General features: G+C 62.5%; 1 protein-coding gene across 1 annotated transcript in view; it reads right to left on the bottom strand.

The window, feature by feature from the left end:
* Nucleotides 1-24,236, bottom strand: part of ABCA13 (ATP binding cassette subfamily A member 13) — a 188,739-nt gene that overhangs the window by 90,650 nt on the left and 73,853 nt on the right. Inside the window, exons 28-34 of the mRNA XM_049096779.1 lie at nt 17,599-17,736; nt 16,661-16,841; nt 14,776-14,994; nt 13,285-13,481; nt 10,213-10,370; nt 9,296-9,526; nt 3,199-3,292 (exon numbers count right to left, since the gene is read on the bottom strand). Of these exons, the coding sequence (XP_048952736.1) occupies nt 3,199-3,292; nt 9,296-9,526; nt 10,213-10,370; nt 13,285-13,481; nt 14,776-14,994; nt 16,661-16,841; nt 17,599-17,736 (1,218 nt within the window). The remainder of the gene's footprint in view (nt 1-3,198; nt 3,293-9,295; nt 9,527-10,212; nt 10,371-13,284; nt 13,482-14,775; nt 14,995-16,660; nt 16,842-17,598; nt 17,737-24,236) is intronic.

The raw sequence follows: 24,236 nt of genomic DNA, 5'->3' as shown, positions 1-24,236 counted from the left end.
AGTCAGGTCATGCTTCCGGGTCCTGAGGTCAAGCCCTGAGTGGGGGTCTCTGCTGCTCCCTTTGCTCATCCCCACCCCCCCGCACCCCCATGCTCGCTCGCTTGCTCACAAATAAATACATAAAATTATTGATGAGCACTGGGTGTTATTCTATATGTTGGCAAACTGAACGCCAATAAAAGATACATACATAAATAAATAAATAAATAAATAATAATAATAAATAAAATATAAAATAAATAAAATAAAATAAAATAAAATAAATAAAAGAAAGAAAGAAAGAAAAACCCACAAACAAAATTCAGGCTCAGATGGCTTCACTGGTGAATTCCACCAAACATCTGAAGAATGAATTCTTCACAAACATTTGCAAAAACTAGGAGGAGGAGGACGAAACACATTCCAACTCATCCTATGGGGTAACACCGGGATAGCAATCCCAGACAAAGACATCAACACGTAAAACACGACAGGCCACAGGCCAATGCTTATTACAAATACAGACTCAACCCCCCCAAAAAATACCCCCAAATCCTATCTATCGGTCTATTAAAAAAATCATATGGGGAGCCCGGGTGGCTCAGCGGTTGGGCATCTACCTTGGGCCCAGGGCGTGACCCCGGGGTCCTGGGATCGAGTCCCGCATCGGGCTCCCCACATGGAGCCTGCTTCTCCCTCCGCCTGTGTCTCTGCCTCTCTCTCTGGGTCTCTCATGAATAAATAAATTAAATATTTAAAAAAAAGAATCCTATACCATGAAACCAAGTGGGATTTGCCTGAGTTGGCCAATGAAATGCTGCTTTAACAACTAAAAATCAATTCCTACGTCACATCAATAAATAAGGCCAAGAAAACCACACGACCGTCTCAACAGGTGCAGGAAAGCATCCGGCTACTGCTCTCCGCGTGTCACGATAAACCCTCCCATCAACCAGAAACAGAAACTTCCACAGCGTCACAGACGGCATCTCTGGAAAGCCCACGGGTAGGACCACACTTCTCATGTAAGAAAAGACTCTGGCAACCTCAGAGGCCAAGTCAGCCGAGTCCTAGAACCGGGTAAGGGAGCAGAAGAGACGTTTCTCCCAAGAGGATGCGCGAACGCCGGTGAGCTCAGGAAAAGGTGCTCGGCGGCCTCGGTCATCGGGGGCCGCAAGTCCAACCGCAGGAGCTAGCGTCCGCACCCCGACATGCCTCGGCCCCCGCTAGCGACCTCAGGTGCTGGAGCGCCAGCGCAGAACAGGAGCCCACGTCCCACCCGCGGGGTGCGGAGCGTAGGTCGCGGCGTGGAGGCCCGTCCGTCACACGGGTAAACGCACGAGCCAGCCGTTCCCCTCCTTGGCACCTACCCCAGGAGACACACGCCTGCAAAAGCCTGCACACAGGGGCGCCGGGGTCTGTCGGTTAAGCCTCCGACTCTTGATTTCAGCTCAGGTCATGACCTCACGGTCGTGGGATCGAGCCCTGCGTCTGCCGCCGTGCCAGGCCTGGAGCCTGCTTGTCCCTCTCCCTCTGCTCCTCCCTCAACTCCCTCTCTCCTTCTCTGTCAAATAAATAAAATCCTTAAAAAAAAAAAAAAAGCTTGCATGCAAACGTTCACAGTGGCGCATTCGTAACTGGAAACCAGCCAAATGAACAGACAAGCAAAACGTGATCTATCCATACAGACGAAGACCGTTTGCAAATCCAAAGAACGAACACGCGCTACATGCGTGACCCTTGAAAACACGATGCTACGTGGAAAAAAAAAAGCCAGTCAAAAAGGCTCACGTGTTACATGATCCCATTTACGTGCGGTGCCCAGAAGAGGCAAATCTGTACAGAAGGACGGCGGGTCACAGTCACCCGGGAGGATGGGAGCGGATGGCTAAGCTGATGCCCTGTTTCTTTCCTAAAATCGACGGGGGGACGGCCGCACAACTCCGAACAAGCCACAAGCCGCCACGCTGTACGCTTTAAATGGGCGAGCTGTGAGGTGGATGGATCCTATCTCAGTAAAACTGCTCAAACGAGAGATAAGCCTGACGCCGCGGGTCATCGGGGAACAGCGAATTAAAACCGCAGAGAAGGGGGCGCTGGGGGCTCAGAGGGCCTTTGGCTCAGGCCGTGGTCTCAGGGTCCTGGTTCGAGCCCTGCCCGGGCTCCCGCTCACTGCCTCCCCTGTCCTGCACACTCTCTGGCTAGCTCTGTGCTCTCTCCAACAAATATATAAATAAATCTTTTTAAAAAAAGATTTATTTATTTATTTACTTTGATAAACACAGAGAGAAAGAGGCAGAGACACAGGCAGAGGGAGAAGCAGGCTCCATGCAGGGAGCCTGACGTGGGACTCGATCCCGGGTCTCCAGGATTGTGCCCTGGGGCAAAGGCAGGCGCTAAACCGCTGAGCCACCCGGGGATCCCCTTTGTAAATAATCTTAAAAAGGATTTTAAAGAACGATGAGAAACCCCCACATAGCAGGTGCAAAGCCTCAGGTTTGCTGGGGTTTGGGGTTTCTTTGGCCCTGGGACATGGGGCAAACAACTGTCACGTGCTGCTGATGAGCGTGGGGCACCGAGAACCCCCGATATGGGCTCTGACGCATTCAGCTGCTGCTACTTATCCCTGCCTCCGTGCTGCTGTCGGACTGGGGTCTCCAAGGGGGGAGGCGGGTCCCCTGGTCCACCCGGGGCGCGTGCCTGCCTGTTACGAGCACCCGATCTGCTGGCGCTGCAGCCACTCAGCCAGAGGCCGAGCCTGGGGTTGGCCCGACGTCGGTGTCTATGCAACGCATGTGCCTCAGGTCCACACTGAGCTCCGGGGGGGGATGGAAGCTCCAAGAAGGCGAAGCTCCTGCCTGGGCTTCTCTCCACGGGAACCCACTCCCAGCAAAGCGCCCGCTCACCCTCGGCGCCCCGAGAACAAGGCTGGATGGGACCGTTCGGAGCGAGCGGGGACAAGAGGAGAGGTTGTCATGACTCCGATTTTACGTGCGGAGAAACTGCTAATACAGTAAACTCGGTTCTGAAGCCGAGAGTGAGCTGCCCTCAACACAGCCATGTCTTGTACGAGGCTGGACGAGAGCTGCGGGCTTCTGCATCTGCACGGGCCCTGCCTCCCGGTCGCGCCGTCCGGGCCCCTTCCACCGAGGGGTTCCGGGGAAGGATGCGGGTGCGTGTGCCCCGTGCTTACAGCGCAAAGCAACACCGCATACTTACAGGAGCCCCGAGCCCGCTCTGGGGGCCTCTGGTCCCACCGCGCCCGCTCGGCCGCCGACGGCTTCTTAGAACCTTGCAGCAGCGTCAGGAACACCTTTTGGAAAATGAAAAAGCAAGTTTCCTGTTATCCAGACTCATGTGCACAACGTGCTGGTGTTCCTGGCGTCAGCTGCGCGGAGAGGCCCCCAGGACAGCGTACAGCACACGCACACCCGTGCCTCAGTGCCTTTCCCGGCACTGGCCTGGCCCTCGGCTGCGGGTCGTAGGCCGCCCCTGGCTCCACAGACAGGGGAGCGCTGACCACGGGCCCGCGGGCACTGAAGCCGGACGCCGGGCCAACTGAGGGCAGGAGCGGGCAGGCAGACAGAGGTGCCACTAGCAGCGTGCGTCCAGCGCAACCCGCGTCTGTGGCCGCCGCAGCCTCTCGGGAAGTCGGACGTGAGCCCAGAAACTGGTCTCTCAGCTGGTCCAGCACGGGTGGGAAGCCTCGTGTAAGGATCCCCCCGACGTGGCTCCCACGGGCAGCCCACGCGCCCGCAGCGGCTGGTTCCAGCCACGGCTTGAGGTCCCCGCTTAGTTGGAGCTGGAAGCAGGAGTGCAGCTTTCGTGTGTTCACATCCCAGGACAGCGAGAGGTGAGAAGCCACCTGAGCCAGGGTGGCGATCCAAGCCGAGAGCCACACCTGAGGTCGCCCGGGCCCAGGGGACCTGAGGGCATGTGCATGAGGCTGCGCTTGGTGTGCATGAGCCTGCAGCGGCCTCCGCCATGGGAAAAGCCAGGCACCGGGCACGAGGGCGAGGCTCCCTGCCCAGACCCAGCCAGCTCTGCACCTGTAGGCTCGGGACCCGGCGCCCAGAGCACTGGCTGCACAGTCTCGGGAGCAGGCGAGCCATGATGAGCCGCGCAAGTTCAGCGGGAGAGGGCTTGCACACAATAAAACCTCGCCCGCGGTTGTGCAGGCTGCACCCTCCGACTCTGCCAATCTAAGAAGATAAATGCACAAGTACAGACTGTCTGTGGGTGCCTTGAGGAGCCTCCAGCCTGCAGGGAGCTGGCAAGCAAGCCTGCGGGGTGAGGGGCGCACGATCTCATCCCACATGATGGGACGGAGATCGGAGAGAAACCCGACATCCTCCGGAGTAAAGGGCCTCGAGGTCTCATCAGCTCTGGTCAGCTACTTGTACTAGAAGGTAGCCCCTTGCCAACTCCCAGCAACCCCGGGAAGAGATGCAAACCTCAAGACCACCAGCACCAACCATGATGGCAATTAATGACTGTTGCCCCGTGGTGCCAGCGCGCCACCTGGGGAAAAGGATTCTGCTTCCGACTTAGCTTCCTCTATGATAAATGGTAAGAGTAAGACACATAACGGAGCTGCCGCGAGCGGTGGGCGTGTTTGTACACAGTGGAAGGATGGCACTTGCCCAAGGGAAGCTTCCATGGCCGGTCCTGAGAGAAGCCGGGCCAGTGGAGGAGGAGGAGGGGGACGTAAGGAGTGGAGGAGGAAGAGGAGGAGGAGAAAGATGAGGACGAGGAGGACGAGGGAGAGGAGAAGGAGGAGGAAGAGGAGGAGGAGGAGGAGGGGGAGGAGGAGGAGGGAGGGGGAAGAGGAGCGGGATGAGGAGGAGGGGATGACGTATGGAGTGGAGAGGGAGGAGGGGGAGGAGAAGGATGATGAGTGGAGAAGGAGAGGAAGAGGACGGGGAGGAGGAGGGGGGAGAACGAGGGTAAGGAGGAGGAGGGGGAGAAGGAGGGGGAGGGGAGAGAAGGAGGGGGAGGATAAGGAGGAGGAGGGGGATATACTAGTGGAGGAGGAGGGGAGGAGGGGGAGGAGGAGGAGGAAGGGGAGGAGGAGGGGGGAGGAGGAGGAGGGAGAGGAAAGGGAGGAGGAGGGGATAAGGAGGAGGAGGGGGAGAAGGAGGACTCCGGAGCACCATGTCCCGATGGTCACTTGAGTCTGCCGTCAGCCCGGCCCAGCGACAGCAGCGCGGCTCCTGGCCCAGGAGGAGGCACCGCAGCCCAGGCGCCAGCGTTCACCGAGCGCACTGATGAAGACTTATTTGGGGGCACCCAGGGGGGCTCAGTCAGTTGAGCGCCTGCCTCTTGATTTCGGCTCGGGTGGTGACCTCAGGGCCCCGGGATCGAGCCCCCGGGAGCGTGGAGCCCGCCTGAGTCTCTCCTTCTCCCTCTGCCGCTCCCCTGCTCGCTGCCACTGGCTCCCGTAAATCAACAGGTAAACCCTAGGAAGAGGAGCGCGGCCCGCGGCAGCCCTGGGAAGGCGTCGGAGCGCGGACCACGCCGCTCAGACCCAGCTACTCGCCTGCGGTTCGGGGTAACGTGGGGAGGCCGGAGTGGGTGGCGGCGAAGGGCCCCAGGCCACGCACAGGACCCCACACACCCACCCGGCCTCCTGCAGGACCCTGCCCGGAAGCCGTTTCCCATCTCATCTCATCTTCTGGATTCCCTGCAATTAGCTCCAGTTTCCAAAGTCAAAGGAAAACCAAATGAGGGCAGGTCACATCGCTTTTCCTGACGTTTAAGTGAATCCATCACACAAATTGAGTAAGAACGAGACAGATGATGACATTGCGTCCGACGGTGACAGTATGAACGATCCAAGTTAAGAAGGGGCAGGGGCGGCCGGTGGCTCAGTCAGGCAAGCATCTGGATGTTGGCTCAGGTGTGATCTCAGGGTCGAGGCATCGAGCCCACGTCAGCAGGGAGTCTGGTGGAGACTCCCTTCCCCTTCCCCTCCCCCACTCTCTCTCTCTCCCAAACAGATAAATAAATCATCTTTAAAAAAATGGATAAAGGACCTGAATAGACATTTCTCAGGGGAAGACACGCAGGCGGCCAACAGACCCCTGGAGAGACGCGCCGTCCCTCGTCAGCAGGGAGATACGAGTCCAACCCACAGGGAGACACCACCCCACTCCCGTCCGAACGCCTGTCGTCCAAATGACAAGAAATCACAGGCGTGGGCAAGGACATGGGGAGGAAGGACCCCTCGTGCGCTGCCGGTGGTGACGGGAACCCAGGCAGGCACTCCGGAACACGCATGGACGTCCTCGAAAATTCTATTAAAATGAATTCTATTAAAAATAGAATTACCACGTGACCCAGCACTTCCACCTCTGGGTGGAAATGAAAGGAAATGAAAAGTCTCTACTGAAGAGGCATCTGCTCCCTGTGCTCCCTTTGCTCCCTGCAGCACTGTGTGCAGCAGCCCAAGTGCCAGGGTCCACGGGGGATGAATGGATAAGGAGGGGCTAGTAGACAGACAGGTGGGCAGGTAGACAGACAGATGGGTAGGTAGATAGATAAGCAGGTAGATAGGCAGATGGGCAGGTAGATAGACAGATGGGCAGGAAGACAGATAAGCAGGTAGGTAGGTAGGTAGCCAGGTAACCAGGTAGGCAAGTAGGTAGGTAGGTAGATAGCTAGATAGATAGACAGACAGACACACAGAAGGGCAGATAGGCAGGTAGGTAGATAGACAAGTAGATAAAAAGCAGACAGGTAGACAGGCAAGTAGGTAGATACATAGACAGACAAGTAAATAAACAGAAAAACAGACAGACAAATAGACAGATATAGATAGACAGGCAGGCAGGTAGATCTAGAAAGAGAGCAGGGGGCCCCCAGGGCCGGGTGTCTCCCCAGGGCAGGGGGGTCCCCAGGGCAGGGGGTCCAGCACAGGCTGTCACTGAGTCCGGGTGTGGGAAGGAGGGACCCCAAAGCCGTCGGGGGCGTGGAGGCCCCAGGGGAGTCCCCCGTCCCCCCATCCAGGAGGCTGGCAGGAGCCCGGGACCCCTCCAGGGGCAGCTCCGCGGGCATTTCCTGGGCGACCCTGTCCAGCTGGAGCTCCCCAGGCTGCGTGGAGCCCCTGCCGTCAGCCCCACCGGGCGCAGCCTCGTGGGTCCCGGGGCCTGGAGTCAGATTCCCACCCGGGATGCAGGCGGGGCTCTGAGGGCCGCCCCACAGGGGAGTCATCGCCACCCGGGCGTAGCAGCTACAAAGACCTCAGCTTCTACCTCCATGAAAAACCCCGTCAGAAGCGAAGGCCCCTGCTGCCCGAGGCCTGGGTGGCCCCTGCGTCCTGCGGCAGCCGCGGGGGCCCTGGCGGACGGTGACAGAGCCACCGCGGGCCCCTCGGGCTCCGCGCTCGCAGCCTGCTGTGGCCCGGCCGAGGCCCGTTGATCTGTCGGGCTTCTGCTCAGTAAGGCCTACGATGGAGACGGAGACGGAGCCGGAGCCGGAGACGGAGACAAGTGGCTTAAGGATTCTGACGGGGAAAAGGAGCGAGAGGAGTAGGAGGCAGAGCACCTACTTTCCTGTTCCAGAGTCCCCCTGACGTAGTCCAAGGCTGTGGCTGAAATCCAGCCAGGCCTGATGGTTTGACAGAAGGGACTCAGGGGGGAGGGAGGGAGGGAGGGGACGGAAGGAGGGCTTAGGGGAAAAGGGAGGAAGGGGTGAGGGTAAGAAGGAGGAGGAGGGAGGAGGAGTGATGGGGGCAGGAAGAGGAGGGAGGGAGGGAGGCAGGGGGACGGGAAGGGGAGGAGTGAGGGGAAGGGTGAAGAGAGGAAGAGAGGAAGGGGGAGGGGAGGGGGGAGGGGAGGGACACAAGTAGGGCTTGGGAGGAGGGAGGAAGGGGTGAGAGTAAGAGGGACAAGGAGGGAGGAGGAGTGATGGGGGTCGGAGGGAGGGAGGCAGGGTGAGGGGAGGAGGGTGCGGTGAGGGGAGGGGTGAAGGGAAGGAGAGAGCTTCCCATCAGTTACTGGGGGAACCGGGCAAACCTCGCTAATGAGGCCATTTGCTCACCCGACCTGGGGGCACGACTGGCAGGACACGGGGAGCAGGGAGGCCGGGCCTTTGCACCGGGGCTGTGTCCCGGGGGCCCTGCTCACGCCCGTCCAGCGTATCCACAAGCCCCGCGGGTGTGGCCGGGCCCGGGCCACCCTGCAAGGGCGCCAAGCCCATGGGCTCACCCACTTGCTCACGGATGGCCCAGGCGGGTGGGCCTCGAGGTGGGAGGGGGGCTGAGGCCCGGGGCATGCGGCCGAGGTTAGGGACCTGCTGACAGGGGTGGGACGGGCCTCTCTGAGCCCCGAGACTCGGCCACGGTCACGGGGGACAGGGTCTGGGGCGTCGAACGCCGTCCACACGCACAGGCTGAGTCCCCCTACGTTCACGACCTCTCACGACCAAAGGCCGCCCTGGCTGCGGTGTCCCCGAGGATGCAGCCGCCTCCTGGCCTGCACCCGCCCCGGCGACGCGTCGTCACCCCCGTTCCCCCCAACACACGGCCCGGGGTTCAGGCCCTGACGGCCTCTCGGGCCCCGTCACCATCCCCGACCCGTAAAGAAACAGGGGCCCAGATCCTCCCCAGATTTCTACATTTTAACTTGCGCCGTTGAATTTTTATGTTTTGCTTTGAGAGTAGGTGTGGGGCGGGGTGGGGGGTGCAGAGGCATAGGGAGGCAGGGCCCATGCCCAGCACGGAGCCGCCGGGGCTGGGTCCCCCACCCAAGACAGTGACCTGAGCCACTGAGCCACAGTCGGGAATCGGAAGCCTAAACGCCGGAGCCCCCGATGCCCCAGCGCCCCCAGATCTTCGCCCAAAATCTGCACACCTGTAGTGATGACCAGGTAAGCTCACAGGTGGGGGGGCCTGGCTGACCTCACGGCCCCCCAGCAAAGCTTGCCCTTGGTTTGGGGCCACCTCCTTCGGCAGGACGTGCCTGGCTCTGCGCAGAGACCACCGCCAGGGTGCCGCCACCCGCCCAGCGCCCCGGGGCCGTGTGGGGCGCCCCGAGAGCCAGCAGAGCTCACAAGCTTGACCTTCTGTGCCCTGAGCGTGTCCCTCCATGTGAGGGGACGGGGCCCCCCAGCTACCGACGGTGTCTGCACCCCTAGCGGCTCCTGACGGCACCCAAGGCCTCAAGTCCCAAAACGCATCCTTCCCTTAAAGAGCGACCCCGCCTCACAGGGCACGTCCACACTCCACAGGGGCTCGCACGCAGTGCACGGCCTCCCTCCCCCCCAGCCAGCACGCCTGGCCATCCATCCGTCCATCCGTCCATCCGTCGGTCCGTACCTCCTCCAGCGTGGTGTCTGAAATCCCGAAGCCCGTGAGCCGCAGGCAGGGCAGGTTGTGCTCCAGGGCCCGGAAGAGCGCCCCGAAGCGGGCCCGGTCCGTGTCCCGGGGAAGCCCGTAGACCAGCTCGCCCGGGCGGCTGTCGCGGAGGAAGGCATGTGGGACGTGGCTCTGTATCAGGGCCGTGGCCCGGGCGAGGTCCTGCGAGTCGTCGGCCCCCAGCACAGAAGGCTACCCCGAGAAGGGAAGGAAGGGGGCTTAGTCCCGGAGCGCCAAGTCTCCACCACCCGCGTCACGCTTGAAATGACAGGCACCATTCAGGCCACAGGCGTTCGGGGGATACATCTTAGGTTTTCCCTTAAAATATGCAGAGGGGCGAGGCTGCTGGTCCCCGGGGAAATGGGATCCCCCCAGCAAGGCAGCGAGCCACCTCGGGACAGCGGGATGCTCAGCCCAGGCTAGAGGAAGCTCAATGCAGGGCCACACCCCGGCACCCCGACCCACACGACCTCTCAGGGGCCCTGCTGCATCCGCCTGCGCGATGGGCCCTCCCCGTGGGAAAATGCTCCCGAGCATCTGGGCCAGGACCCCGCACTCTCTCGGGTGGGGGCTTCTGACTCCGCCTGCACCCCCGGTGCTCAGGATGCACTGAGGCCCCAGAGGGTAACCACCTGGCTCACCCTGGGGGACCGGGATCTGGGCTGCTGGGCACCCGGGACTCCGTGAGCCCCTTCGTCCGGGGCCACCAGGGAGCTGCCGTAGCCGAGCCCCCTCCCTGGACCACCAGGAGCCCCCCACAGGGACGCTGTGGTCCCCATATCCTGCTTCTCTCTGGCCCCGGAGCAGCCTTTCCTGCACCTGCCCTGGGGCCCGGGGCCTGGTGCTGCCCTGCGCCCCGACCGTCCCGCGCCCCCTACCTGCTTGGTGAGCGTCAGGAGGAGCCCCTGGCCGTAGGCTTCGGTCAGGCAGGAGGGGGGCCCGCAGAAGCGCAGCCGGCCCTGCTGCAGGACAGCCACGCGGTCGCTGAGCGCCTCCGCCTCGTCCAGGTGGTGGGTCGTGAAGATGACCGTGCGACCTGCGGCCCAACACAGCGGCGTCAGGACCCGCAGCTCGGCGGCCCCAGCGGGTGAGGGGGGCCCCGGAGACGATCCAAGGACCCTCCCTGACTCCAAACCAGAAAACACTGAGCCCGAAGGTCGGGAGGGCCCAAGCCACAGCTTGGAGGCCGTGCTTCGGGGCAGGCGCCCCGGGGACCTGATGCTGTTCCCCCACGTCCGCCCCCCCCGGTGACCCCGAGGGGCCAATGATGCGCACGGGGTGATGCAGAGGGACAGGAACACGTGCCCCAAAATGGGGGGACGCCTGGTGGCTCTGCGGTGGAGCGTCTGGCCTCGGCTCAGGGCGGGACGCCGGGTCCTGGGATCCAGGGGTCCCTGCTCCTTGGGGAGGCTGCTCCTCCCTCTGCTCCCCCTCCTGCTCTCGTGCACTCTCTCTCTCTCTCTCTCTCTCTAATAGATAAAGTCTTAAAAAAAAAAAAAACTTAGGAATAGTCTAACGAAGACAGTGAAAGGGACTGTGCGCCCCCCACACAGGTGTATTGGGTCCAGAGCTGACCCGGGATGGCCTCGGGGGGACGCTGGGATGCCTCAAGACGCGCCCTAACCTCAAGGACAAGGATCGCTTTTCGAGACGCCCCCTCCCCGCTCCTCCCTCCCAAGGTATGTGCCCCCCACTGCCCCCCACCTGCACCTGCTCGTTTCAGCCTCAGTAAGGACCCACCGCGGTTGACCAAGCGCCCGCCCACCACCGGCAGGGCCCTACACCACTGCCGCAGGTCACCTGCGTGTCCTGAGGCCCTAAGGGCAGGACCCCGGACGCCCCGGGGACGCTCATCCCTCCCGGGTCTGCAGCCACAGACGCCAGGGGCGTGCGCACCTTGGGGCTTCCCCACACGCTCGCTCGGGGGTCTGTCCCTCCCTCACGTCCAACAGGTACACCCCGAGGAGCAGCGCAGGTGCAGCCAGGTGCTCGGCCTGCCCGGCCGGAGGCGGAGCGCAGGCGGATGCATCCCAGGAGGCTGAGCAGGTGGATGCATCCCGGGAGGCGGGGCACAGGCAGATGCATCCCAGGGGGCAGGGCGCAGGTGGATGCATCCCGGGAGGCGGGGAGCAGGCGGATGCATCCCAGGGGGAAGGGCGCAGGTGGATGCATCCCGGGAGGCTACACAGGTGGATGCATCCCAGGAGGCGGGGAGCAGGTAGATGCATCCCGGGAGGCGGGGCGCAGGCAGATGCATCCCAGGGGGCAGGGCGCAGGTGGATGCATCCTGGGAGGCGGGGAGCAGGTGCATGCATCCCGGGAAGTTGCGCAGGCAGATGCATCGTGGGAGGTGGGGAGCAGGTGGATGCATCCCGGGAGGCTGCGCAGGCAGATGCATCCCAGGAGGCAGGGCGCAGGTGGATGCATCCCGGGAGGTGGGGCGCCCATGGGGACCGGCGGTGGGTGAGGGGCGGGAGGGGACCAGGGACAGGACGGGGGGGACCAGGGGTACCTGGGGCGGGGGTGGGGGTGGGGAACCAGGGGTACCTGCGGCTGGGAAGCCGGGGGACGGGTCCGGGGCTCTTCCCGGGGACCCCACCGCCCTGATGTGACTCTGCACCCCCAGGCCCTGCCAGCCTCGTCTGCCCTCGAGCCGACCAGTCAGCGCGGCGCCCGCTCCCCGGGGCCCTCCCTGAGCCTCCCTAGAACCCTGGAGTCACCGCTCACCCTCCAAGGGCCCCGGGAAACGAGGGGTAACCACGGAGGTCGTGCTCCTGAGATTTCCACCGGCAGCGCATGCCACAACCCGGGCTGGAGACCCTGGAGCATCCCATCACCTCCCCCATCCGTCGCCGCCACCTGTTTCCTCCACCCCGGGGCTCCCCCTCTGTTCCCACGTGTCTCCCCAGGGCGCACGAACAGGTGCAGGACGGAGGGGGCTGCGGCTCAGGACCCCAGGACCTGGGGCGACGCGTTCACAGCTCAGGTGGGGCCCAGGGTCCGGTCCAAGCGGGGAGCTTCCCCCTGTGCCCCGGGAGCAGGGGCCCCACGCGGGCCTCGACCCCAGGACCCAGGATCACGACTTGAGCCACGGAGCCCCCCAGGCGCCCCCTCTCTGTGTCTTAAGCAGCAGGTCTCCATGTCCCGCAGGAGATGGAGGCATCAGAAGGCATCTCCATACACAGAAGGTCGGAGAGCGCAGCGGGGCGGAAACCCCGCCAGCCACTCCTGCACCCGACAGCACCCAGCTAGCTCTCCCGGTCCTTGCCACGTGTTTCCCAATTACAGTGTCTCTGCGTGAAAGGCCGCGTCCACGCAGCTTAGGTGTCAGGGTCACAGACAGAGGCAGACGGCAGAGCCCGTCCCTGACGTCACCCAGACACACGGGATAGAGCAGCGGAGACGCGCGGGGCCCAGGGTCAGCACCCAGCAGGTGCCCGGGGAGCACCCAGGCTCCCTCAGCAAGCGCAGGACGCGGGTTCCCGGCCACAGCCGCACCCCCGCCCCGCAGCCTGAGATTCCAGGAGGAGGCGCAGCCCGGACGGGGACAGTGCAGCGGAGATCACGCGGGCCAGGCGGTCACAGAGGGACACCGGCCCCGGGGGGCGAGCCCAGCACGGCACACGTTGCAGGACGCCGCCTCTGGGGCGCCCAGTGGCTCCGTCCCACGAGCACCCCACTCTTGGTTTTGGCTCAGGTCGTGACCTCAGGGTCACGGGGTGCCCCGGACTCCTGCTCGGCGCGGGGCCTACCTCAGGTCGCCTCCCCCCACGAGAGCCCCGCTCGCTCTCTGCAGTAAAGATCTTGAAAAAACTTCACGACGCACCAGCTCCGCCTGCACCTTTGTGACCGTTCCTTCCGAAAGCAGTGATGGGTCCTCGCGGGGCTGGCACCCGGCCCCACGCGGCTCTGCGGCCTCCGGGGACGCTCTGGAGGGCGCCCTGTCCTACCTTTGCGGTGCTTGAGGAGGATGTCCCAGATGCCGCGGCGCGAGCAGGGGTCCACCCCGCTGGTGGGCTCGTCCAGAACCACGGTCCGCGACGCGCCGAGGAAGGCGAGGCCGATGGACAGCTTCCTCTTCATGCCCCCCGACAGGACGCGGGTCTGTGTGTGTTGATGCCGCGTCAGCTCCACATCCTCCAGGGTCCTGCAAGGAGAGCTCCTCGCTCTTGTCCCCGAACGCCTAAAGCCTTCCTTGGCTCCGTCCACCCGCCGGGACCGCCAGCGACTGGGGACTCGGCAAACCGGAGGCGCCGACGAGGCCCAGAAGCCACGGGCGCTCGGGGACCCTGCCCCAGCCACCCTGGCCTTCGGAGGGATTGCGCCAACGGGCCGCGACGCGGGGGCCGCAGGACCCACCCAGGGCTGTTTGGGGAGAACAGTCGTCCCCCTCCCAGGAGTATTTTCTTAAGGGACCTAGATTTCCATGGGGCACTGCGGGGGCACGTGGGATGAGGCGGCCGTGCGACAGTGGAGGGCCTGTGGGATGCTGGGAGGGGCCGTGGGACGGTGGGGGGGCCCATGGGACGGCGCGGTGGGATGCTGCAGGGGGGCAAGCAGAGGCCCACCCACCGCACACCACGGGGCCACCTGCACAAACCTTGTGGCCCGGCCCACACACAGCTACCCGCCTTCCCAGAGGAGCCGCTCCCTCAAATGCCACCAGCAAGGGACAAATAAGAGCAGCCCTCCTGCGCACACAGGTCCCCTGCTCCTTCCCAGGGGCGCGCCATGTGGGCATCCAGGTCTCAGACACAGGAGAGTTTTGGAAGGGGGGCAGGGGGACCCAGAGGCCCTGCACGGGGCGGGGGCAGGGGGACCCAGAGGCCGTGCACAGGGTGGGGGTGGGGGACCCAGAGGTTGTGCACGGGGTGGGGGCGAGGGACCCAGAAGCCCTGCATGGGGCGGGGGCAGGGGACCCAGAGGCTGTGCACAGGGTGGGGTCGGGAGACCCAGAGGTTGTGCACAGGGCAGGGTCGGAGGACTCAGAGGTCCTGCTTGGGGTGGGGGTGGGGGCGGGGACCCAGAAGCCCTGCATGGGGCAGGGTCGGGGGACCCAGAGGTCATGCACTGCACGGGGGCAGGGGACCCAGAGGTCATGCATGGGGTGGGGGCAGGGGACCCAGATGCTGTGCACAGGGCGGGCGGGGGGGACCCAGAAGCCCTGCATGGGGCGGAGGCAGGGAACCCAGAGGCCGAGCACGGGGCTATAGGGCTGGACAAAACCCCGAAGGCCGCCCGACTCCACCTTCACCACGTGCAGACCACGAGTCTGTATTTTAAGCCGTGAAGCCTGCAGCCATCCTGCACATTGGCCCCTGCAGCGACCCGGAGCCCCCGGGAGGGTCAGCCTGGGACACGGGTGTCGTCAAGCTGCCGCAGGCCCGGCTCCGCCTCTGGATGGTCACAGGCAGGAGGGCGCAGGCAGGGCTGGCGCTGACCTGTTCACCTCCCGGCGCAGCGTCCGCTGGGTCCAGTGTGGAGCCTTGATGGCGGCAAAGAGCCGCAGGTGCTCGAGGACGGTGAGGTTGTCCAACAGGACGTCCCGCTGTGGACACACGCCCAGCTCCCTCCTGATGGCGGCCAAGTCCGTGTGCAGGCTCCTGCCGTGGACGAGGACGGCCCCAGACGTGGGCGGGTGGAGGCCGGTCAGCACGGATCTGCCGGAGAAGCGCGTGAGCTCGGGGCCCCGAGCGGCCGCTCCGGATGCTAGACCCGGGGGCCGCCGGCTGCACCCCACGGCGCTTGCGGAGTGTCGCTGGCTTCTCCTGGGAAGTGGGGGCCCGTGACGATGCTTACGGCCCCAAACCTGAGCCCCTAGAACATGCCGGCGCGCGGGCGTTCAGGATCATGAACCCAGCTTCCGTTACAAGGTAAGGAAACCGGCGCCTGGGGGCTGAGTCGGCGAGGCACCCGCCTCGGGCTCCCCTACGACCCGGGTCCTGGGGTCCAGCCCCGGTGGGGCTCCCCGCTCAGGGGGGCGTCTGCGTCTCCCTCTGCTGCGCCCCGTTTGTGCTCCCTCTCTCTCCAATAAGTAAATCTTTAAAACCTGAGGAGACCTGAGGCAAGCAGAGCACGAGCCCGCCGCCCATGGTGCGCCCCCGCCCGCCCGCCACCCCACGGCCTGCATGCACGTGGAACGTGTGACCTCCAGGGACCCCGCGGAAGCTCGCCGCCCTGACCCAGTCAGAGGGAGCCGGGGGACGGCCTGGCTCTGCTGCCCGCTCAGAACCTTCACTACTCAGGGGTTTGGGGCCGTCCTCACGGTTCCGAGACTTTATAGGCACGCCCGCCGCCCCTAGCTCGTAGCAAATCCCAAATCCGCCCCTGGCTGCTTATGCACAAGACTAACAGGTGCATCCACGCAGGAGTATCCGTGGGGAGGACCATAGCAGCCCCGTCTACAACCCCGCAAACCTGGACGTAAGCTCGGCCACCACCCACAGCAGGTGTAAGGATGAGCACACGGCCCCAGAGCCCCGCGCCGGGCGCCCAGGGGCGATGCGTCACGGCCACCATGAGCCCCAGCGTCAGCGCCCCGAGGGCACCAGGGAGGGCGCGGCTCCCGAAAGTGCTCTGCGCCGGCGCCCAGCTCACGGCCCGCACAGGCTGCAGCTCCGCCAACCTCCCCAGGGACCGAGCCGCGCAGGCTTCAGGCCTCCTGGGGGTAGGAGAGACGACGCACTCGCAGGCCCCAGGCGCCCGCGCTCCGCTGTCGGCGGGATGCGGGGCGCTGGCTCGCGTCTCCGGGCGCCCGAGGGCTCCCCGTCCTGAGCTGAGACACTGCGAACGCTCGGCGGGATGGGCAGCTGGACTTCAGCTCCGAGCACAGAGCAAAACTTCCCTTTTTTTGACTTCTATTGGAGATTTCTGTGTGTTATTTTGCTACTTTGCTTTAGAAGCTCAAAGCAGGGGCCTCCGGGCGGCTCAGCGGGTGGAGCCCCCGACTCCTGCTTTTGGCTCAGGTCCTGATCTCACGGATTTGGGATCGAGCCCCACGGTCTGGTTCTTTAATCAAATCTGGAGCCATTGGGCCCCAAACCAGAAGTCAAGCCGGGACTCAGGCGGTGGAGAACCTTGCAGACATCCCTCCCGATTCAAGTTCCCAGAGACAGGAGAGCGAAAGGAAGCGTGGCGGGGGGACGGTGCGGCGCCCCAGGACCCACGTGAAGATACAGTGCGGCATCTGCGGGGAGCGAGGGGTCGAGGGACCCCACCCGCCCGCTGTCCCGGGGCCCCGTGGGTCACCACCGCCAGTGCCGAGCGGCTCAGGCCCCGGGGCCGTCCGTCTGTCCCGTGTGTCAACGAGCGTGGGGCGGGACTCACATGACGGTGGTCTTCCCTGCGCCATTGGTCCCCAGCAGGGCGGTGATCTGGTCGCTGTGGAACGTGATGCTCAGGTCTCGGATGGCCGCCTTGTGGGGCTCGTACTCCTTGGTCACGGACACCAGGGCGACGCCCGGGGGGCCTCCTCCAGCCGCCCCCGCCCCGTCGTGTCGCGAGGACCCTGCAGACAAGATGCCGACTCACCCCGACGGGTCCCGGAGCCCCCGGAGCCCCCAGAACACGGCTCGGCCCTGGCAGCGCAGCCTCGGACGCGGATCGCAGCTCACAGAAACGCACCCAGAGGCGCGAGTCCCTTCCCCACGGAAACCAAGAGGCCAATTACATCACAGCAGAAATTACGGGGCGGCCGGGCGGCCGGGCGGCTCGGGGTCCCTGCAGGGAGCCTGCTTCTCCCTCTGCCTGGGTCTCTGCCTCTCTCTCTCTCTGCATCTTTCATAAATAAATAAAATCTTAAAAAATATAAATGGAAGCGCCGTGATGGGAGCCTGTGCTCCCTTCCAGGGGCTGCCTCTGAAGTCCCGCCTCCACGGGACGGCCTAGGCGAGGCCTGGGGGAACCTTCGTGGCGTCTCCGTGAGCACACCGGGCAGCTGCCCCCTTCACCTTTGTTTCTCACCCACTCATGCTAGCACCCAAGCTTTGTTTTGCGGCCGTGGAGCAGGTGCACGCGCGCACAGAGGCTCTGCAAACAGCAGGTGATGGAAGGACCCCAGCGCTCTGGCCCCCGGCCCAATGCCACCACCGGGGGATCGTTCCTCGGGACATAGCCCCGAGCCGCGCTTCTGAGCCCAGCACGGACCCCGGGGCAGCCGGCAGCCGAGGCAGGGGCACAGTTGGAGACTCCAGCCCCACGAGAAACAGAAGGTAAGCAACCGGAAGGGAAGACGGACGTGCCTCCGACGCGGCTGCTTTACAGACCTTCCCTGTCGGAGTCCTCGTGGGGGAAGGACAGGTCAGGGCCAGGCGCGCGGCGTCCTCCTGCCGCTAAGCCACACAGACTCTTCCAATATGATGCAGTAAAGGGGAAATACCACGGTTTCCTTAAACCGAAAGCTCCTGAAAAAAATAATAATAATAAAACATGATGGAAATCAGTTTATTTTTGGGCAGCCCCGGCGGCTCAGCGGTTTAGCGCCACCTTCAGTCCAGGGCGTGACCCTAGAGACCCGGGATCGAGTCCCACGTTGGGCTCCCTGCATGGAGCCTGCTTCTCCCTCTGCCTGTGGCTGTGCCTCTCTCTGGGTCTCTCATGAATAAATCAATAAAAAAATAATAAAATAAAATGTCAAAAAATAAATAAATAAAATAAAAACAGCGCTGAACAATCGCCGCACGTCCCCGGAGTAGAGCTCCGCGCCCTCCCCCTGCCCGGTGACGTGGTCAGTTGCACACGTGCACAGAATCCTCCAAGTGACTGGGAGCTGAGGCCCGAGTGGCCCTGCAGCCACGGAGACATGGGCGATACTCACCCAGTGTAACCGGAGGCTCAAGGACACGACCACACGCAGATGGGGCGAGTGAAGGAGGGTGCGGGGCTGGGATCCTACGGGCTGAGCCGTGTCCCCCAAGGTTCCCGCGGACGCCCGAGCCCCCAGCTGCCCAGAATGGGGCAGCTTTGGAGGAAGGCCTTCAAGAGGTGCCTAAGGCCAGGCGAGGCCCCGGGTCAGCCCTCATCCCATCCAATGGACGTCCTCACGGGGACAGACTAGGGCAGACGGGGAGCGAGGGCAGAGGGACAGGACGGGGCCATCAACCAGCCTCCTGCGGCCTCTCCCGTGCCAGCCACACGGCCAGTGTTGCCACGCCCGCCCCCAAAAACATGCACCCACAGGCAGGATGTTCTCCAAGGCCCGAGCCAGCGACCAAGCACCCCAGGCGGGGAGGGATGAGCAGCCTTGGATAACCACGGCCTATGCCACACGCTCTCCCCCTGCACCTGCCGGAGGCGACCACTCGAGTCAGGGTGTTGTCAGCACCCCTCCCTCCCGGGGGGCAGGGGCCCAGCCCGCGGCAGGACTTCGAGGAACTGCGTGCAGCAGCCCCCGGGAGCTGCTCCGCCGGGCACAGGCCTGCAGCAGCTGACGCACTGTCGCCCAAGTCGAGCGGGGAGGCCCGGCACCTCGGTGCTCCGCCGAGGGACCCGCTCGGTGACCAGCATCAGCGCCATTGACAGCTCGAGGGCTGGCGGGCAACGGACCCAAACACCTTGGGCGATGAGCGTCTGGATGAGCAGAGGCGAAGGGGCACCGCCCTGCGCTTGGCTTTCCCTTCCAAGTGCAAACGCGCCTCTGAGCGTCTACCAGCCCCGCAACCGGGGGTAACCGGGCACATTATATGTGCAAAGGCCCTGCGCTCCGAGGGCCTGTCCTCCAGGGGAGCCGCCTGCTGGCACGCAGGCCCGGGGGCTCCTAAGCCCTGGCCCCCAAGGCCCCGCAGGGGTCAACACAGAAGCCGGTGAAACCAGGCAGATGGCGCGAAACCAACTTTAACTGGAAGCGCATGGAGGAGAGTCTATGAAACAAGAAGGCTCAGGGCGGGCGAGGTGTGCGCGGGGAGCTCTGCACAGGGTGGCCTTTGGCCCCGAACCCCGCGGGCCTGACCCGGCCTCCCGCCAAGGCTGCAGGGCGAGAAATGTGGGTGGCTGCACCCACCCCGCACTGCAGGGACGGGACAGACGGGGGATGGGGAGGGGACCCCACCCACCAGGCACTGCAGGGACAAGACAGACAGGGGACGGGGAGGCAGGGGACGCTGCCCACCCCGGCCCTGCCGTGAGGCCTTCCAACCTGCCCAGACCCGCCCACGGCGACGCTTCCCGGGCTGAGCCACCTGCAGGGGTGCCCATGGCTGTGCGAGCGGACTTCGGGGTGGCTCCGCCAACAGGCCCTTTAAGTTGCAGGTGTTACTATCACTGGGGCCTGGGGAGGCCGGGAGACGGGAACCCGCCTGGAGCAGGTGGTTGGCTGCTCAGGCCCCAGGGCAGGCGCACAGGGCAGGGGCAGGACGGGCGCAGTCGGGAGACACAGGGAGGGGACTGAGGCCGTGGCCGCTGCTGTGCCTGCTGTGCAGGAGCAGGTGAGGCAGGTGAGGCAGGTGAGCAGGCTCCGGGGCACAGGGGCCCCTCCTGGCTGCGCGTCCCAGCCCTGGGCCATGAGGGCAGCAGCCGGAGAGCCCACGGGGCGGCAGCGGGGCGTAGCCGGGTTGCCGGGTGTGCACAGAACAGCGAGCTACGTCTAGGACGTAGGGGCCAGCCCTGGGGACAGTCCCTCCGGGGGGGGGGCACTGAGGCCCAAGACGTCAGGGTATCAGGAGCACCGGCGATAAGAAGGCACGTGCTTAACGATGGGAGCACGACCGGCCGTTCCTGGGAGGGGTCCGCGGGGCTGGGTGTGCTGCGGGTGCCCGGACAGCCCAGCCAAGAGAGCTGCCCCTGACCTGCCCCCTGGGAGGCCCGTCTCGCACAGCCAGGCGGCGAGGAGCTCAGGTCCTGGGTTCGGGTCCCGCATCGGGCTCCCTGCTCTGCAGGGAGTCTCCATCTCCCCCTGCCTCTGCCCCCCCGTTGTTCCATCTCTCTCTCTCTCTTTCTCTCTCTCTCTCTCTCTCTCTCTGTCAAATAAATAAATAAAATCTTTTAAAAAAGAAAAGAAAAGCCACCTCCAGCAGGCGGGGCCTAGGACCTATGAACCCGGCGCCCTGGGGCAGCTGTAACGACACCGAACCTCCCAGGAAGGCACTGAAAACGCATTTCGTTTTCTGGTGCAGAAACGCCCAGCGTTTCAGGAAACCACGTCATCGGTGCGATGCCAACGGGACGTCTGTGGAGACCCCAGGCAGCTCAGCAGTAGCCGCTCGCGTGGCTCACGACGCACAGATTCAGGACAAAGGATTTGCGACCGCTTCGAACCAACTCAGAACCAAGTATTTTCAGAATTGGCAGTTTTAGGAAACGCGCTACGCTCCGTTAATAAAGGTGTTTGAGAAGCTACGTCCGGTTATCATCATTCTGCGTATTTTTTAAGTCGCTCAGCAAAATAATAAAACATCATGTCGTAGAGATTCCGCATTGAGGTGAGGGGCAGGGAGGACCTGGTTACGTCTGACGCCACCTGCAGGTGCCTGTGCCTCGGCTCTCAGGGACGTCACCCGGGGCTCCATCCCGGACCCTGAGGTCATGACCAGGGCCCCGTGCCGAGCTGGCTGAGCCACGCAGGTGCCCCCACCCCATGTTGGAGCCTGAGAAGTTATCTGACCCCACACTTTCGAGTAAGACCCAGATCATTTACAAAAATGTCACTTTTACGAGCAGCTGGGGGGCTCAGAGGTTGAGTGCCTGCCTTCGGCCCAGGGCGTGACCCTGGGGTCCTGAGATCGAGTCCCGCATTGGGCTCCCTGCATGGAGCCTGCTTCTCCCTCTGCCTGCGCCTCTCGTGAATAAATAAATAAAATCCTTTTTTTTTTTTCAAGTCACATTTATCCACTTCCCTTGGCTGTAATGTTTCCTCCCACATTATTCCTAGTTTAATTAAATTATCCCCGCATTTCTTATCACATACAAAAAACTCTGATTGCTTAACATTAGTTTTCATGACAGTTCTCATCCCGTTTATCTCTGCCATGTGTATTCCTTGCTTCTAGTACCAAACGGCGTTGGATCCTTTTCCTTCCCTTAGATCCGAACCTTGTCCTCGGAAGTAAGGAAAGCGTCCGAGTACCTCCCTCCTTGTTCTAACAGTCGTGCCTCGGCGCTGAGAGTTTATATATTATTTTTTACAGATCACTTTCCTTTTCTTTCTTTCACGTTACACTTAATTTACATTAAACTTTCAAATCAGGTTGGAAGGCGGCCTCACTAGCTGCGGATCCCATTCCAGGAGAGTAAAGGAGCGATGGAAATCATCTGTCCTAAAAGGAACGCGTCGGGTCAGAGAGCTCCTCAAAATCGCAATCCCACTTAGGAAAGCCCATCAGTATTTTCTGGCAGTTTCCTTTTTTTTTATGATTTATTTATTTATTTATTTATTTATTTATTTATTTATGATAGTCACAGAGCGAGAGAGAGAGAGGCAGAGACACAGGCAGAGGGAGAAGCAGGCTCCATGCAGGGACCCCGATGTGGGACTCAATCCCGGGACCCCAGGGTCATGCCCTGGGCCAAAGGCAGATGCTAAACTGCTGAGCCACCCAGAAAGTCCCCCCTTCACTATTTTCAACAATTTTTGACCATTGTCATCAATTTACATTTCTCACTGCCCTTGAGAAGTATTTCACCGGTTGAAACCAAATTGCCTTTTTAGTATTTTTTTTTAAATGATTTATGTGGGTTCCACTCGACTTTCCCAATAGAATGCTTCACCTGAAGCGGTATGAGGCATATGAACTTATACACTGATCTGGAGACAATCAACACACTTAAAATGGTAAACGCCCACGTTGGGGAACGTGGCACCCTGTCCGCTTACTCAGCTCTACTTCACGTTCGCCGATCTTTAAAGAGGAAACGTGTGGGGATGGGGGATGGAGAGCATCCCAAGCAGATGCCGAGCTCAGCGAGGAGCCTGACGCAGGACTCGATCCCGTGACCCCGAGGCCACGACCTGAGCCACCGGGGCGTCCCTCGCCAGATGTGTAGTTTCGTCCTTGATGCATACCGTCCTCTACGCTAGACTCGCACGGACACATCCTACTGCTCTTGGGACGGGCAGCGTGGCACGGTTGCTGCCGACACGCAGCGGCACCTCCAGGCAGCAGGTCCGCGTGCCTGAGACGGACCATCGGATGCCCCCGCCGGCTCGGCAGTCTCGCACAGGACCTGCCTGCGGCGGTGGCCTGTCTCCGTCTCCGGGTTTGGACACAGCTGCCTGCTGCGTGTGCTTCCTTCCCCCAGGGCAGAGCCTCGGCCCCAACGTCTATGCCCGCCCAGGCAGCGCAGCCGACCCCAGCTCACCCGTCCTCCCTCCCTGGGCCCGGTCTCCCCCCCCCCCCCCCCGCTCACCTTCCGCAGGACCTCGGGGAGGGGCCGCAGCCCGAGGGCCTCCCCGGATCCCTCACCAGGGCCCCGCGTGGGCGCCCATTACAGACCATGTCCCTGTCCGCGTGGCCCGGCCCCTTTCCTCACCCACAGCCGGCCTCCCCAGCTGCCCGCCCTGAGCCCCCGCGGGGTCGCTGCCTCCTCGTGGCCGCAGCGTCCTCGACGGCACAGAGCCCCGCAGCCCCGCACCCCTCTGTCTCCCACCCTGTGGCTCCGGGAGCGGCCGCTGCTACAGGAAGGGGTGCGACCGGCCCATCACAGTATACAGGACAGCATCCCGCCAGGAGCCCCGGACTCAGGTCCCCGGATTCCCGCCCACACCCCCGGTGATCGCCCTGTGGACCCTGAGCCGCCGGCGACGTATAGGGACACTGACACCCCTCGCCACTCGCTTTGTCCCGGGCGAGCCCTCACTCCCCGAAGCTCAGCTTCTCTCCTCCGGGGTCATGACCCTTCCACTTCCACTGTGCTTCGGTCTGCGAGGCCCGTCTGTCCACCTCCTTCCGGCCGCCTGTCCCTGGGCAGCGACTCCCCACCACCCTCCAGTCCCGCGTCCCCCCGCGCCCCGACCCTCTGCTCCTGACACCTCCCGCCCGCCGACCAACCACTACTGTCAACATCACATGCCCCGAACGCCATCCGGGCCCCCAAGCGGGCGAGTCGCCTCGTCACACCCGGCGCTTCTCGCTCTGTTTCACCTTTACCTTGTAATTCCTCAGCTCATTTTTTTAAAAACTTATTTTCCAGAACCCACCCTTTCATTCCTGGAACTTAATATTCCAAACTCAGACACGTTTCAGGTATGCGTTCCCTCTTTCACCCTTGGAGGCCAAGGAGGTCTCTCCCCTGCTTTTTCTGCAAAATAACTTTGTCGGCGGCACATTCCATCTGGGTTCCCTGTCATCCTTCAATTAACACGTGAGCTCTCCGCGTCTGAAATATGTTTTTGTAAATAGAACGGACGGGATTTTTTTCTGTCCCTTCATATTGAATCTATAGGATCAGAGTCAGTCTCTCTCTCTCTCTTTCCTTCGGTTTTAGTTCTTGACTTTATTTATTTATTTATTTATTTATTTATTTATTTATTTATTTATTTATTTTAGTTCTTGACTCTAAAGGCGAGATGCCATTTGAAAGATTCAGGTGCTTTGGAAAACACAGAGACAGAATCACAAGTAATTTCAGCAAGGGCGTCACATGTCATTAAAGCAATTCCTGCTAAAAATATAAAATAGAGACCTTGCAAAAGCAGTGTCTGTCCAGCCGGCACGTGGCACGCCCACCCCTCCCCACTAGCCCAGCGAGGGAACCGTGACCGTCGGTGGGTGACCCCGGGCGCCCCCGTCCCGACCTCAGGTGGCTTCACCTGCCACTCAGGACTCGAACTTTCACCGTCCCCTCGACGATACACCGTACCGGCCCCCTTTCTGAGCCTGAGGTCAAGAATAAGCAATCATTCTGATATTCACACATACTGATTGAAACTGGGTTTAGGGCTTTTTTTTTTCTTTTTTGAAGCTTATTTTAG

This window comes from Canis lupus, chromosome 18 (genome assembly GCF_003254725.2).
Source record: "Canis lupus dingo isolate Sandy chromosome 18, ASM325472v2, whole genome shotgun sequence".
Classification (NCBI taxonomy): Eukaryota; Metazoa; Chordata; class Mammalia; order Carnivora; family Canidae; genus Canis; species Canis lupus.
Note: the sequence above shows the minus strand (reverse complement) of the source record. Positions and strands in the feature narration are given on the sequence as shown.